The following is a 17852-nucleotide window of genomic DNA, read 5'->3' on the forward strand; positions in this document are numbered from 1 at the left end:
GACACCCTGTATACACGTACACTCAAGGTGTGATTCATCAATAAGTATTTTGTTTACAAGGCTTTCTATGAAATACGCTAATATCTATTTGTTCCTGATGTGAATTTACTTTCATTCGCGATTGCACGCTGATACGGCAAGAAAGTGAAAACAGAAGCAATAATAATTACCTACAAGAGCAATTTAAATTGTTTCACGTGTATAGGTGCAGAGATAGTGATAATTTATTTATTTATTTATTTATTACACGCCCTAGTGGGCTTTTCTTTTTTTAAAAATACAAGCATTTTGTATCAGAGTAAACACTTAAAGATTAATACAATAAAGAAGAATGTAAACATAATGGCAAAAATGAATCCTCACGCATATAATTTAATTTAAAAGATTCAACAAAACAAAATAGTAGAAGCGGAGAAGTTATATGGGTACATAGGTCTATTTGTGTCTAGAAGAATAAATGTGATAGAATAAAATCATAACCGAAAATGGGTTCGTAAGTAGGAGATTTTCAACTTTAAAGCAGTTTTCATAGGCCTTATACATTATTTTTTTCTGGGCTTATAAAAAGACTTATCTAAAAAATACTCCATTGTTTCAAAGGCATTCTACTCGCAGTATTTAATTGGCATCTGAAACATTTCTAGGCGACCAAATTTTCAAATCAAAAACACATGATTTGTAAATTTGTTGTTATTGTAAATTTATTTGTTGCCTTGTTTTAATCGATAATTCAATACAAACAGTATGTTACCTAAAATGGTTTTAAATTTAAAAAAAATTGTAAGGCGCCCTTGAGTTAATAATTCGTAAAAATGGCGTTACAGTAGATAATTAACAAAGCTTTATTATAATTATCTAGGTGGCTACATTATTTTATCTGCTTAAATGCATTATTATTTTTAGTTTTACGGTCGATAAGGAAATATATCAGGATAAAGTGACATTAGGCTCGTTAGGTTAGGATTTCAGTTGGGAAAGGGTATTTAATTGTAAAAAAGGAAAACCCAAAAATGAACATGTTTTGTTCAGGTATAATAGAATGGTGTTTATGAAATTCCCCCTCTGACGAATGATTCTCATAATGACAAAGTACACGCAGTAAGCACCTGCATAGCACCTGGGGACAACAGTAAACAATTCGTAGGAAACCAGTTGGAAGCTAGTAGCAGTCAGCAGTCTTCAACATGCGGAGTTAGTGCGTTGAGGATGAATCATGTTTGAATTCATTATTATTTGTTTTGTAGGTAATCAACACTGTATTTAGAAACGTGAATCTATTCCCAGAACTTTCCAGCGTTTTCAGAATCTGACCAAGGCAAGTGAGATTTCCTAGCACCACAAGAAGGAAGACAGTCGCATAAACGCTTATTGTGTAATACTTGAGAATATTATAATATCAGCATTTCTTCGTCACTCCATAGGACTGGGGACGTCCATAAATAAGTTCAGTTTACAAATACTTTTGGCAGAGCTCATAACGCGGCTGCGAGCTATAAGATTGGGGCCATTAAATCTTAACCGAGATTATACTGTACTACTACATACTATAGCGTGGAGCATTGCTAAACACTTGGTGGTGCATTACATCGATTTCAACGGCGATTTTTATTGCATCGATTCAGGTTTATTTGAAAACATTCGTTGTTTACGTTTATACCTGCCACGCCCGCGATCAACGACCACCTTCACAGCGGAGAGGCGTGTCGTTCTCTGATAACACCACTTCCTCACATATCAACACAGCTAAGCTTCTGCTTGCTTTTTGCTGATATGCAACTATTTATTTACGTCCCGGTGGAATATCAACTTCTTGTTCCACTTTTCATTCATGGGCAAACCCTTTTAGTCCGATCTGACAAGGAGTGCGGGCGACATAAACACCGAGAGGAGCTGAGAACTTTACTGCATCTCGCTCGCTCTGCTGGTAAATACTACTATGAGATTCCCCGCGCAAACTTTGGAAACCACCAAACACGACAGATCCCAAAAGAAGAAGCTGAGGAACTCTGCTCGAGCGACGAGTTTAACCGGAATGATTAACCGCCCAGACTTCAGACTTCATTCTTCAGATCCCCGGGCAATGTGGAACGACTAATTGTAAATTCAGAAAACATCGCGGTTTTTTGCACGAGCTGAATGGAAATCAATGTGTTGCGGCTTACCCCAGCTCTTTCCCGTGCGTCCAAGGACTTGTCCATTGCTGCTATTGTAGATGAATTGGGCAAGAGGGAGTTCCTCATTCTTCTTGTAGTAAATAAATTCCGGGTGCACCGGCGGCGGTTTAGCAGTAGACATAACTACAACACAATCCACACCACGACACGACACTCCGCACTGCTGGTTACCGGGCGACTGGTGATTTGCGGGTGCTGGCCGGACAGAAGAGGGCCATGCCGTCGCCGTGCCACAGGTAGTGGGGGCTGCAGGGCCGGCGCGGGCCTCCGGGGCGCCCCCCTGTTCTACCCACTTCCTCAGCGCCCTTTAATGGTCAGCGAGCGCGGCCCTGCTCCAGCTGTAAACGACCGTGCCAGCGTTGAAGTGTCGTATTACGCATGCCGGCTTTATGGGAATTTGTTGATTGTGCAATTGCGGACAAATAATATCGTTGCTGGCCTGACAACCTGATTATAACTTTAATAAATAATTACTTGCTCTCGAACCGAATAATTAATTTAAAAAAATGATTGGTGAATTAAAACAAAACAGGAGTATTTGAATCCAGTTACTAAAAACATAGTTTAAAAAAATATTTATAAAAGTTATTATTGTGCAATGATCACGGAAGAATTGTGCTATTTTATAAATTAACTTCATACAGGAAGAAAATAATTTCTCTCGGGGCCTATGTCAATTTTGGGGATACTGTGTGGAGGAAAGGAAGGAGTCGAAGTTCTGGAAAGGAAACATTTATAAGAGGGTTTACGTCCCGGTGAGCCTAGAATCAACAAAATATTATCCTTATTTTCACGATTTTTTAAAAATTTATTTTATACATATATTAGTATTTAATCCAGCAGGACTAGGAGAATAGTGCAATCACAGTCTACTATATTACATTATATGTATACTACTATTACATTTAAAGAGAGAAAAAAAACCCGTCATTAAATTACCTACAAAGGTTATGTAATTAATGTGATGTTTTTAATGGTTAATGTAATGTTTTTGTAGGTTAAGCTATAACATCGGAACGTAATTGAAGTGAAATATTGCGCTTTATAAATGTCATGGTATTTGAATGGCCCTGGCTATTCAATCCACTTGGGACCGTTCATAATAATTTGAATAATTCTGAAGAAAAAAAATTTGGTCATCGAACGATTTTGGTTGTGCACAATCCTACACCTCTGCGTCTTGCCGCATGTCTGGCCCGGTGAGCGGCAAGGTGAAGTCATCAGCGCAAGAATGTGCATAGAACTGAGGTGTATAAAGCAGCCGACCAATCAGGGCACTCGGTCACCGAGCTTTGTCATTGGTCGGCCTGTTCTTATTCTGTTTGTTGCGTTGGTAACTGAGAATGGCGCGCATTTTGAACCGCCAATAAGTTTGAAATATTTTTATTTGAGTTTGTTCTTCATGCGTTTTGTTGGTTTTTCAGATGTTTCAGGAATTATCAAGCATACGAATTTCGGTTGTTCGTGCTGTGTGTTAATTAGTCCTGCGTGAGATCTAGTTCACAAATTTGCTTTGAATTTAAGAGTCATTTTCATATTTGGAATCCGTTGTGTCAATAATTAAGACCAGAGATAAATTACCTACCTATAATAAATATTTTATTGTTTTATTAAATTGGAACTTATTTGTCAAGAATAAAGTGAACCCTTGAAAAAAAAAATGCCACGACAATCGATTCCCTTGGATCAACTGCTTGGTAAACAACTATGCTGATAATTACAGCAATAACTATTTGAGAAGAACGGCGGCATAAATTTATTTAATTTATTGAAATTTAAAAAAAATTGCATTATAGAATACTACGTTGCTTAGAATTTATTTATTTTAAATTATTTATTAAATTGTTTTTTTTAGCAAACTTTAAATGTGAAAGTGAAAAATCGATATCATCTTAAGCTTTATTGACAATAACTGTTTGGCGTTATTATTTTCTTATCGAATTACATATGGTACCTACCCACACGTTGCTTAATTGCCCGGGCATGCCTGCTAAGTTACCAAACGCAGCGAACCACTTGGGGTGACCTATGGAAGTGGTGTTGTTTATCCAATAAATGGTGTCTGGGGCGGCGGTACCCATACCCTCATCCCAAATTGATAATCAACTATTGATACAATTGTCGAAAAATCAATTTTATTTTGAAAATGGAAATTAAATTAATTTTTGATAAGAATACTATATTATAGGTAGATACTGCCAGAATACAATTCAATCAATTCCAATTTTGAAAATGGAAAATAAAATATTTTTTGGTAATAATACTATATTATAGGTAGATACTGCCAGAATTCAATTCAATCAATTCCAATTTTGAAAATGGAAAATAAAATATTTTTTGGTAATAATACTATATTATAGGTAGATACTGTCAGAATTCAATTTAATCAATTCCAATTTTGAAAATGGAAAAAAATTTTTTTTTGATAATAATACTATATTATAGGTAGATACTGCCAGAATACAATTCAATCAATTCCAATTTTGAAAATGATACTTAAATTCAAATTAAATTTGAGTTCATTGAACCAGATTTCTCGCAGGAATATTTTCACACAGGAATAAATAACGTATATCAACACTATGTTCCATAAGATAAAATAAATAATTGCAAACATCTTCGTGAGTCATTAAAACTTCCAAGAAAATCTTGCGTAATAATTTCGTTTTTCTCTTTGAACTATATAATATTAAACAGCTGCTTCTCTTTCATATATGATTAGTTTACAGATAAAGAATAATAAGATCCAGTTGTTGTCCAGTACGAGCTGCTCCAACTGTCAGAGGTCATAGTTCAATATGAATTTATTAATTACAGCGGCCTGAGACTGGAGTGGACAATCGGGGCACGGGTCAGACGTCAGACATGATTCATTCTTCAAGGAATTACTGTCTACAGCTGGATACTTGGTTCTTGGGATTTAGTGCCGATAAGTGATTCAGTGAAGTAAATAAAGAATACAATTTATTTTTAATAACTTCAAATTGTATTATTTAATTCTCTCTCTCTGGTTTCAATCCTGGGATTGGTTTGCAGCAATTTTATCTACTCTCCTCTTCCATTCTTCCCTGTCTTGTGCGGCTCTTTTGACTTCTGCATATGATGAGCAGCGCACGTCCACCAGCAGGTCCTCCAGGTACTCTCGGCGTGGGCGTCCCCTAGAGTTGGTCCCCTCGGTCATACCCTCTATTATGACATGCAGGCCTTCTTGTCGTATAACATGGCCGATCCATCTTGCACGCCTTTCGGACAAGGTCCTGAGCAGGTGCCTTCCTCCTTCGATTCTTTGGAGAACCTCCTCATTTGTAACATGGTCTCTCCAGGAAATTCCTAACAGTCTTCTATAGGACCACATCTCAAAAGCCTCTAGTCTCCGTTTATCTCTTTCGGATAGGCACCATGTTTCGCAGCCGTACATCAAGATACTCCATACATAGGTCTTGATGAGGAGTATTCTCAGTTTTAGGTCTATATTATTGGATTCTATTATTTTTGACCTTTTATTGAATGCAAGCCTAGCCTGATGTATACGGCTGTCGACCTCGCTCTTAGACCGACCGTCCCATGTTATTTTGCTCCCGAGGTAGACAAACTCCTTGGTGTTCTTTAGTGGAACTCCTGCCATCTTTACTCTCATCTGATGTTGCATTCGGCCTACAGTCAGCATGATGACAATATTAGCGATTTTTAAACGACAATTTGAAACAGAAAAATCAGAATAAAGATTCGGTCGCATCTAGCACATGAACCTACATAGGACCTTTGCCTTGTCGGGGTGCTGCTGTACCAACTAAGCTAATGAGACCCTTTTTCCTTCGGTCATATTTAACTGTATCATACTTAGAACAATAACTATCAATATTATCTTCATTTTTATTGGCTGCTATCTTTATGTATTTTTTTTTCATTAACCCACAGTAGGCCTTGAAGAAAATAATTTGCCATTTCAAGGACCTATTTCATCTTTGGGAATGCTGTGTGGAGGGTAACGTAACCAACCACTTGGGGTGACCTATCCAATACATGGCTCTCGGGGTGGCGGTACCTAAACCCGCCTTTCAAATGTATGAAGTAAATGCAATCTAGATAGTGGCTTTGATAAATATATCCTATTTTTATTTTTATGTGCGACATCTATTGACTTTTATGGAAGTCTAGGATGAATATTTTATTTTATTTTGCGAATAACTCAATAAGTAAAACATTAAATTAAAATATTTAATTAGACCCTATTTGTCCTAAATTACCGTATATTTTTATAATTTTCGTTTAAAAATCGCTAATATTGTCTGCAATAATGAAATAATACGTATTTTTGTTTGTATGCCTTTTGCACTGGAAATTAGAGCAATTTACATAATCTCTATAATCATAATTTTATTTTATTTCGTCTTTTGATTCGTTCGTAATAATTAAAGCGTTAGAGTGTTATAGAATCTAAAGATGGAGTTAAACGAATAGATAACAAATGCGGGGTTTCGAATTGTCTTGTATCATAGTAACTAACTAACTAACCATCACGTCGTTTGTTAGTGGAAGTTAGAGATGATACAACCACTCTGTCTTGGCACACACACCTTGCTTCATTTACATTCATACATCGTATCATATATACTCATCTTTTATTCTCACTCTTGATCTTGCCGTGTCTTTTTTTTCTGCCATAAATGTTCGCGTCATATAATATTCTCCTTTGAGTCCCAACTGCTCCCAATCGCTTGGAGTCAGAGAGACTATGGCATCCCCAAGTTAGATAAGTTGGTGACCAAACACGTCTAAAGCCATTTACAGCAACATTTCGATTCTGAATAGTTTTATCTCACCAGGGCGCTATTGAAAAATCTACAACTCTGGAAATATACCCCAAATATACCATGTATTATTTTCAATTAATGAATTGCGACATGACACAAATGAATAAAAATAAAATTTACTTGCGCACGCCGGTACTTTGGTTGATTTACTTGATTTGTAGCCGAGATTAGTTATCACTCGAATGAACACCGGCAGATACCAATAATAATTTAACACCTCAGTGTAGCATTTTTAAAGTGTTTTCAGCTTTGCTAATCCAAACCAGGAAACCAGGAAAATATTGTATGCCCTGTGTGGTATTCGAATTCGCAACCTCCAAACTCCCAACTCACTAACTACGTACATCACTATAATAAATTAGAAATGTTATTTGTATAATTATCACTAGACTAAATTCAATAAGTTACTTAAAAAACACTTACGATGATTAGTACAAGATGTTTTCAGTTTTCATTGAAAAAAAAAATGGTTGGTGAGGGACTTAAACGCGCTAAAAGGACCAATAATTTAAACCTGATTTTCGTGTGAAGGATTCTGAAAGAGTCTATTCAATTTTTTGAACTACCTTAAAATTATATAAATTTTTTTCATATTTAATTACTCCTCGTTAAATTTATAATTAAATTATTCAATTTAAAATTTAAATTATTATTATATGATTCAAGTTTTGTTGTTTTTTTTTACTAAACAATAATACGTATTATTAAACACAATTAAAAAAATAAAACTTCTACAAATTTTACTTAACAACAATAATTAAAAGATAATGTATGTCTCTATTTATTGTATTCAAATTCATGATTTTTTTTCACACTTGTAATTTCGGTTGTATGTGCGTTCGTCTTGCGCGAAATCTTGTTCAATTAACTCAAATTTGCTTTTAATTTAAGTGTCATTTTCAAAATTGGAACCGATTGTGCGAAGATTTTAGAAAAGCGGTAAAGTGGGTACCTACCCGTAATGTAATATGTTAAGAATTTTCGAAATTGGTAAAGTACATATTTTTTACCGGTAAATCTTGAATCACCCTGTTATTTATTATTTAGCTTTGTCACATCATTCTGATGCCACAATGCTTTCACGCGTTGAGCGCCATCTATGTGTAACATAATGAACGCGTGACGATGTTGAGGATGATTGTTTATCGGATTATTTGGGTTGATTGTACGGCTGTACGCGTCTGCGAGTGTGATTATAATGTCGGATTTTGTGATTAAATATGATAAAAATTAAGATATTATCAACTCCACATTACGCAGGTGAGATTGCGTCTAAAAACCTCCAATACATAGCATTATAATGCCTCTCAGGGCCGGCACTGAGCCAAACGGCGCCAAACCCCGAGGGCGCTGTCGTAAGGTGTAATTGCGCCTGCACATAACCGGTTGGGTGTTTTTATCCATGAAAATATTAACAGCATTTCGTTTTTTATCATTTTTTTCTACGTAGATGTGACACTTCAAACAACAAGGATTCATACTAAAAACCTTCAATTTGTGTTATTTAGTAATGTATTAAAATTTTGTTTGATTGTGCCTCACAAGGGCAAAAAAACTTGCATATTTTGTTAACAAATATTCTAACTTTTAACCACTCGGATCATGTGGCTGGTCACTGTTGAGTCAGATTGTGCCATCTATGCCACCAAGTATCAGATCCTCTCGTCCTTTCAAAACATGCTATATCTTCTTTCAATATGGACAGACTTTAAAAGTTTTAAAGGTTTACCATGTCTTGAAAAAAATTGTGTCATATATAATCATATAGTCTACAGTCCTAAAAAACAAACATAAACATTATAAAGAAAAAATAAACGAATTTCACTCCCTTTCTTCCGTAAATCAGTGAAATTTGTTAAAAATTTTGTTTTCAAATCGTTTTTTAATTAGTGGTATCGTGGTATGGTATGAACAATAAATTAATCACATCACATAAATAAGTGCCATTTTTATTTAGATTCTGTTCATAAAAACTTGGCAGAACTTAAAGATAACGTTATTGAATTGGATTTTGGAACTATGTTATATTATTTTTCCGTTTGCCGTAATTATTCCAAACTTTCAGGATTTTGGCCTTGCGTTTTCCACGTAAAGAAATCTGCATTAAAAATACACTTTAGCTAATCAGATAGATTACATCAGCTGTTTTTGTTACCGGCTTTCACAAGAAATCTTGATTAATTTTATAATTTATGTTTAATCTTCAATGTAATTACGTCTTTGAAGATTATGATAGCTTAGTAAGTATCAAATTACATAAGATAATAATTTCGATTACGATCTAGTGACGTTAAAATGGTATATGTAATTTGGTAATACAGCTTGTTCAAAATTCTAAAATAGAACATTGATAAAAAAATGTTAGTAGAAATGGGTATTGGGTATCTGAAATGGTATCAGTGACGTGTTTAAATATAATTAAATTTTGGTAGCATTTTTGGAATTAATCTATATTTATATTTAATGAATGTTTGTCCCATAATTTTTTTTTAATTCATTTTTAGTTAAGGTTATTAATAAAATCATGTGCGCTACCCGACTCACTAGACAATATCTGTTCTGAGCCGGGTAGCAGTATAATTACATACATTTTGTAGACAAATCAGGCACAGTAAAAATACAACAATGTAAAATATTAAATGCATATATAAAAACAAACAAAAAATGAGCAAATTTTAGTGTGAGAGAAAAAATGCAACAAAGAAAAAAAGGAAAAAAAGAGAAAGAGAAAAAGAGTATGCAATATATGGGAGACACATTAGAAACCGTTTTCGGTGTAAAAATTACATTTACTCAAAAATTATGTTTATTAACACGGACGGTTTGAAAGAACTTGTTAATGCAATTTCTATTTTTGTTCATTAACCATGTATTAGGACGGGTTGTTTCGGATGAACAATTCATCAAATTTCAATATCCACTTACAAGCTCTGTGAAAGACTTTTTCAAATTCTGTTTTTAGTTCAGTTCTGTCAAGCAACTAGCCTATAATGATATAAAGCGCCCCTGAGGTGATATCTCACAAAAGCGGCGCTATACAAATCATCCAATAAATAAATAAATAATAACAGAACTTGAAAAGGACTTTCACATAACTTGAAAATGAACGTTGAAATTTGATGAATTGTTCAAATTCTCCGAAATAACTCGCCCTTAAAGTTTTTATATGTATGTTTTCTGTTGGTTTGAGTTATATGTTGTGTTTCTTTTAAGAAAATGTTGAATATGGAAGGAGCGACGTAAGATTTTTGTTTTTTAGCAAGAGTGGATTTAATTTTTGGCACTTGTAAATGATTGTTAGATTTAGCTCTAGTGTTATGGGAGTGAGTGAGATATGTGGGAAGGTGACGATTTCATGCAATTTATGTGGATAATTTTTTTAATGATTAGCTTTCTGATATCAAGTATATTATTTTTATAAGCAATAATGATGAAACAATGAACAATGAATGAAACACTAGCATATATATTGAATTATTTCGCGGATAAGAGATAAACCGCCATAGCTCAGCGGTCAGAGCTGTCGACCGGAAATCGAAAGGACACGGGTTCAAGTCCCGTTGGCGTCATGTATCTTTTATCAGGAGATTTTTCAATGTGGATGAGTGTTTCAGGCTAATAATTATTGCTTATAAAAATAATTGTTACCCTTTGTGCTATGCATACAAAAATCTTGTGTTAAAAACATTAGTTTACCAAAAAAATAATAATTTTATTTTTAACTAAAAGATTTTCAGTGGGCTGAAGATATGGTTTTTTGAACATAGTTCTAATAAGGTATTTATTTTCTGTGTTAAGTAACTTAATGTATGTGTCTGCGGCTCCACCCCATGCCGATATACCATAAATTAAAATGCTTTGACAAATGGAAAAGTAAACATTTTTCAGTAATTTAAGTGACATAATGTTACTAATCGTTTTAAAAATGTATATTGGTTTCCGGATTCTCATTACAAGCGAATTTATGTGAAGTTCCCAGTTTAGTTTGCAATCCACTGTTAAACCAAGATACTTTTTACTATCCGAATGTTCATTTTTTTCACAATCGCAGTAAGTGGTTTGTGATGTAGTACATGGATACAGATGTAAGAGCGGAACGGTTTTTGGTTGCCCAGTACCTATTGGTTTTACTGAATGTTAAAAATTTGGTTTTCGAGGTGTTTAGGTTAAGAAGATTTTTGTCGAGCCATTTTTTTATCTCCTTCATACCAAATTCTGCGCATTTAAAAGCCTTTTGCCAAGATTGCTCCTTAAAAAGAAGTACAGTATCATCTGCGTAGCTGATCACATTATAGCATAATGTTGGAATTTTAATATTAGTGAGACCGTTAATATAGATAAGAAAAAGAATAGGACCTAAAACACTACCTTGAGGCACTCCGTACTTTATTTCTGCTGTGTCACTCAAGCATTTATTCAATTGAACTATTTGTTTCCTATTTTTTTGTATAACTGATGAACCATTTAAGCAGTTTTCCATTTATGCCTATATTTTTAAGTTTTTCGTATCGGAAATAATAAGAGATGGTGTCGAAGACCTTTGCCAGATCTAGAAATACTCCAATTACTTTAGATACCTTATCTACGTGTTTTACAATAAGGTTGGTTAATGCAGAAATAGCTTGTTCTGTGCTCATTTTAGCCCGAAAACCGAATTGATGACCTGAGAGTAGTTGTGTTTGTCGAGGTAGGATAGCAGTCTTTTTTTCATTGCTTTTTGATAGAGAGTTTAGTAATTAAATAGGTCTGTAGCTTAAGATTAAAGTTTTGTCTCCAGATTTATGTATCGGGGTAATACTGGCAATTTTTAGTTTGTCGGGTACAATACATTGGCAGAAACTTTGATTAAATATATGTATCAGAAGAATACCGATATATTCTCGTAGATTTATCAGGAATGGGTTAGAAATGTTGTCCGGGCCGGGTGCGCAATGAGTTTTGAGTGAAATAATGAGTTTATTTATTTCTGTTTTATTTATTTTATAGATGTTAAATGTATGATTTTGTCGCAAGGAAGAGCATTCTTTGACTACTAGCTCTTCTGTAGTGTGGTTCTTTGTAAGTATTTTCTCCGCTAAATCTAAGCCAACGTTGTTAAAATGATAATTTATGTGATTTATTTTTTTTGGGTTCATTTTTTGCTAAACAGATTTCCCCATTAACTAACAGTTTATTAATATAAGTACTGTTTTCAGGTTTTGAATAAGCGGCATCTTTGATAACTCTCCATATCTTTTTTGTGTCTCCTCCGGCACTATCTATTTTTTTCCTGTAGAACTCATGTTTCGCCTGCTTAAGTAGTCTATTACACAAGTTTCTGTATAGTAAATAATTGTGTTTTGGTTTACTGTCCATCGGGTTATTGTTAACTCTTGCATGCATGACATTCCGTTTGTGTATGCTTTTTACTAGCCCTGCTGTAATCCATGGTTTAATTTTAATTTTTTGTGTATAGTGAGGCCACTGTTTGCATGAGATGGTGAAAAATCACCCCCACCCCTTGACCCAACATTAAAGCAGAGTTCTGAACACTCGACGTTCAAAATAAGAGGAATATTACACAAAGATAACTTACTGATACAAAATTGTGGGACTACTTTATTTCCTCCCACATGTGGCAATACTAACGCAAATTAATCCGCCGCTAGACGCAAGCGAGCACGAGAAGAGAAATCTCCATTCCTGTTTCAACCTTCGATCCTACCGCCACTCTCTCTACTCTTTCTGCCACCGTCTCCGCGTTCTGTAAAATTGTAATATTCGTCCTCACGAATAAATTTAATTAATTGTGCAGACACTCATTTCAATCTCCCATCTCCTGAACGCAATTTACGGTTCGGGCAGCCACCGTAAATTACAAATAAGTATAGCTCTCATACACACATTACACACCCTGCCACAAAATATTGCTAATTTATTAAGAATCACTTCAAATCATTCGTAATCCGGTTAAAAACAGGATTGCAGACCCTTAACGAATGAATCGATAGGTTTCCTTATAAACTTTTAGTAAATTGGGAATGCCTATCATGATATCGGAACATGTGTTCATAAAAATTCTAATATTTACGCATTTCGTCATGTATATTATCAAGGCGAACGCAGGTGCCAGTGGCAGCTCGTGACTTTTGGGTGTTGTAGAGTACTACTATTACAAAAATGGAATTACCGATGTTGTTCTAGCTGAAAACAATTTTTTTCAAACGAAGGTTTTCAGGATATTTCAGTTTGGCCGCACATAAAATCAAATTTTCGAAATAAAGGGAAAATCGTTTTCAGCTAGAACAACATCAATAATGCCATTTTTTGTAATATTAGCACTCTACAAAACCCAAAAGTCATGAGCCGCCACTGGTAGGTGCATGAACACGAGTTCCGATGCATTACGAATTTGCAATTTTTTTTCAGCAACGGTCTGCAATCCCGTTTTAACCGGATTACCAATAATTTTATGAGATTTTTAATAAATTTGCAATACTCATTTTTCTTTCTACTGTCTGCATTTGATTTCGAAAACTTTCGCGTAAATTCCGAGAAATGCCAGGGACTTCGTAAAAAGTAATTTTTGAATAAGTAGATTCCTATCATGGACCTTCGTATTGTAGGTACCTTCCTCAGATATATAACGTACCTCTTTGAATTCAAAAAGTCCGCTGGACTTTTTTAGCGGCTTATTTCAATGTCGACATAATTATTTAATTTGAAATCATAATCGCATCCTCATAACGACACATCTAATGCTTATATCGCCGGCAATCTTTTTCATGAAGACTTTCAGCAAATTTCAGAAAAGCACGGCAATCCTGAAATTTCATGAAAATCTTCGTACATGTGTTTTAATTTTTTTTTGTGATAGTGTTGCTAGACTGTCACAAAACTATCCATATGAATTAATTTAGTATGCATTAATGTAATTTACACCACATTAATAAGCAATTTCAAGGTTAAGCCGGATATGATTTTATTGCCTTTTTATTAATTTTTCTTCACTTAAGGACACAGTAAATTCCATAATTTGTTTATTAAAATATGTAAGATTTATATATCAATAAAATGAATATTCAGCTAACAACAGATTTCCTTTTATTAACTACTGGCACAAGCCATTTGCACAAATAACTAATCTAAATTAAATGTGGCCATTTTAATTAAAAACCAATCACGATTAACATATTTAACAAAGTTCGTACTCAGAATAGATATTATTTACCACAGAATAAAGAATAACATAAGAAACGCGACGTGGGAGTGTTTCATAGTCCAAAAGTCTGGCCAATCGGGCTTTAAATTTCCAATTCAAAACTGGTCAGGCAAGTGTAAGAGAAACAAAAAGGTCAGTGGCGACATTTCAAATTATTTAAATAAAGATTAGAAATTATTAGATTAAACCTACATGGAAGGCATTTCTAGTAAGAACCGTCAATTCAGTGTTAGTTACTATGTGGCTTGTGTATTGTATAATGACTACATAATAAGTCCACAAGTTGTTTTGTTAGAATATTGATGGATTAAATGGAAATGCAAGGCCACCACTTTGCAGATTAATCCCATACCCTAAACGGATATGGTGACAATGACACCCTTTCCAACTCTGCTCCAATATATTCGTTCAATCATTGGCAAGTATGTAAAACCAAGTTGAATTAAGATCGGCGATTAGATCCTTATATATTGCAATTTATTCCCAGATGTAAGACGGATTGGAGACAATATGTAAAAGACATATTTCAATACTATTCCTAAATGGAAGTTATATTTTTGTAAACCAGTCAAATTGCTGTATTTTTTAATTTATGTTCTTGATATTTTTAATTTTGTTTCTCGCATATACTTATGTAATTTTATTTTTATTATTTCTTTCTTTTCTTTCTTATGTTTCAAAACTGTCATTAAATTTGTACCACCCACATGTAAAAGCCCTCTGGGCGTTAAATAAATAAATAAATAAATAAATAATATAAAAAAAAGATTTTAAGACCGAGAGATTTTAACCGCTGCGTCTAGTCTTTGACTTTTAGTCAAATTTAAACAATACGATTAGTGGGAAATCTTCACTGCGTAACAACCATAATATCCCTCAATTTACTCGGAAATCAATTAAGGCATTTGTAATAAAAATTAAAGCAATTTATAAAAACACGTTTTTTTTAATGTATGAAATCGCATAAGAGTCCCAACTGCTCTCAACTGTGTGGAGACAGTGAGACTATGGCAACCCCGATTGGGGTATGTTGTAAGGCTTAAGGTATTGGGGAGGGGAAGAATATGAGGAAGGGGAAGGTGGGTAAGTACCTGGCTATTCAGATCTGGTTACCAAACACGTCTGAAGCCATTTACAGCAACGTTTCGATTCTGAATAGTTAAATCTAACCAGGGCGTTATTGAAAATATTTACCACTCTGTAACTTGCCCCAAATATACCAGATATTAATTTTAATCAATGAATTGTGACATAACACACATTAATCAAATAAATAAATTCACTTGCATACGCCGGAATTTGAACCCGCGACCTCCAGCTTGCTATACGAGAGCCTTACCCCTCAACCACGGAGGCCGTCTTATAAGTACCTATATAGAAATAACATAAATAGATCGTCTGTAAGTGGCTTCGCCACAGTTTGATAATGCCTTCGGAAGACGAAACATCAAAAAAGTTCTTTGAAATAAAATAATAATATCAAAATCTTAAAATTTAAATGTCTCATAATGCATCTCAGTCAGTACCTATATAAGTCTGCGAATATGAAAAAAACAACAGAAAAAAATGGCAATAGGGTTTTTAAATTTATCCCTGAAAATTGGCAAAATAGTTACTACTAGGGATGTTTTTTCTCCATTACCAGCTATCACACCTTCCGCTGTTCAGTGTTGTGAAGTTTGCCTATATTTGCTTTTGTAGGCGCTGCGTCAAAATAGCGATCATGTAATCTGAAATGAAGTAGTGCCTGTTCACACTTTTTTGCATGTTTACTAAATGGAGTTACCAGAAATGCGATAATATTTTTATATTATTGACTTAATTTGCATCCTTACACAAATCTTTAAAACCAGTTACAAATATTCATCTACTATGCATATGCATTTGTATAATATTCGTATTGTCAAAACTAATTTGATTAAACTATTAACAAAATTGATTTGGTTTTTAAATTAAGGCGATCCACACTATTACGTTGAAGTTTTGATTTATTCAATAAAAACATCGCAAAAATGCATATTTTATTCAGTTTTGTCAAATTCAGGTACAAATATTAAAATGTCTTCCCATCTCAATCTAAACCTATTTTTATACATTATTTTTTAAACCGTATCCAAAAAGAGGTTCATAAGTAGTTGATTTTATACTGTAAATCAGTTTTTATTGGCCTGATAGTTTATTTATTTCCTCTTTTCTAACACAAAGGCCATAAGATTTAATTAAAGCATTTATAATATTTCTAGGCGATTAGACAAAAACACTATATGATTTTGCATTACTTCACATTGCATCATCTTAATGGTATTATAACAACTTTAATTTACTGTACTATATACGATTTTAAAAGACTGCAGCTTTCTATCTTTCTTTCTATTCGATTCTTTTAACTTTTCTTCTTTCATATTAATAATATTCTCATTCTCAGATAGTGAATAAACAACTATGTACAAGTAGGCATGTGTATATGTGTGTATGTATGTATGCATAAATATATATATGTGTATGTATGTATGTATACATATATATTTGTATATCTTTGTATGAATATGTATGCATCTATAAATATGAATAAGTGTGTGTGTGGATGTATACGTGTACACGCGTATTTACGCGCTCTTACATGCATGTACACTTACACAACCAGAAAAGAGAGTTATGTATTTGATCTTTTCCTGCATAATAGCATGTCTTAGACTTCAAACAATTTTTTTTTTTGTTTTTCTTTTATTTTTATTTCTTCTTTATTCTTTTTATTTTTATTTTGTCTTCTGCTTTCTACTTTAACATTTTTATATTTTCTATTTCCATTATAATTCATTCTAATATAATCTTTCATACTTTAAACATGTATAAATATTTAATTCATATGTTAACACTAGACCTCACATACTAACTATATACCATTGGTCGCCACGAGACAGGCAGTCGCCTAGTGTGGTGATTTAATGTATCACACGTAAGAAAATGTATTATTGTATTATCATGTATTCTATAAATAAAAATAAATAAATATTTATTTCAGCAATTCAAGTGCAGTGACGAAAATCCTGTGGAAAACGAGACAGCACGCCGTTTCCTATAAAAATATTAGTACTTTCCGAATATATCGAATCACGTGTTCATGCACCGGTGTTCCGTCATCGCATTAATAAATTGCTTTTTACTAAAAGTTATGCATAAAACTTATCAATTCATTCGTTTAGTTTAGGGCACAAATTCTCAAACTTATTTCGACCACCGCCCATTTATTGAAATGTAGTGCCCCATATTTTTAACTTACCTTTTTACATTAATATCTGTTGCTTATCTTAAAAACAGATATTGAAAATATATTTTTTAAATATGCATTATTTGGATAGGATAGATACGGTGTGACCCGTATCCTATTTCTGAGATCAAAGAAAGTTTCAATTAGAGGAAATAAAACTCGTACTTCATCATATTTAGAAGTATTTTTCATTAAAAGAAGGCTTTGAATAAAAAAATTATCTAATGTAATGTTACGCCGCGTTCAGTAACTTGTAGCCGATTTCTATTTTTAGTTTAGCTACAGCACTAAATCCACGCTCACACAAATACGGCGATGGGAATGACGATGCTACCAGAAATCTTTGAACAACCGACCCTTAACCGGGGTACAGTTGGGAAATTCAAAGATTTTGA

The 17852-nt window shown here is 33.7% G+C and overlaps 1 protein-coding gene across 2 annotated transcripts in view; it reads right to left on the reverse strand.

Annotated features, from left to right (window-relative positions):
- The window catches only part of nrv2 (sodium/potassium-transporting ATPase subunit beta-2), a 94742-nt gene that overhangs the window by 56642 nt on the left and 20248 nt on the right, over positions 1–17852 (reverse strand). Inside the window, exon 1 of one of the 2 annotated variants that reach the window (XM_089630958.1) lies at positions 2163–2346. The exons of the other annotated variant lie outside the window; for it this stretch is intronic. Coding sequence (XP_089487084.1) covers positions 2163–2295 — 133 coding nt within the window. The 5' untranslated portion in view covers positions 2296–2346. Of the gene's footprint in view, positions 1–2162; positions 2347–17852 lie in introns of those variants that run through there. 2 annotated transcript variants of the gene reach the window in all.

This window comes from Hesperophylax consimilis, chromosome 4 (assembly GCF_061612785.1).
Source record: "Hesperophylax consimilis isolate HC1 chromosome 4, BYU_Hcon_1.0, whole genome shotgun sequence".
NCBI classification, from domain to species: domain Eukaryota; kingdom Metazoa; phylum Arthropoda; class Insecta; order Trichoptera; family Limnephilidae; genus Hesperophylax; species Hesperophylax consimilis.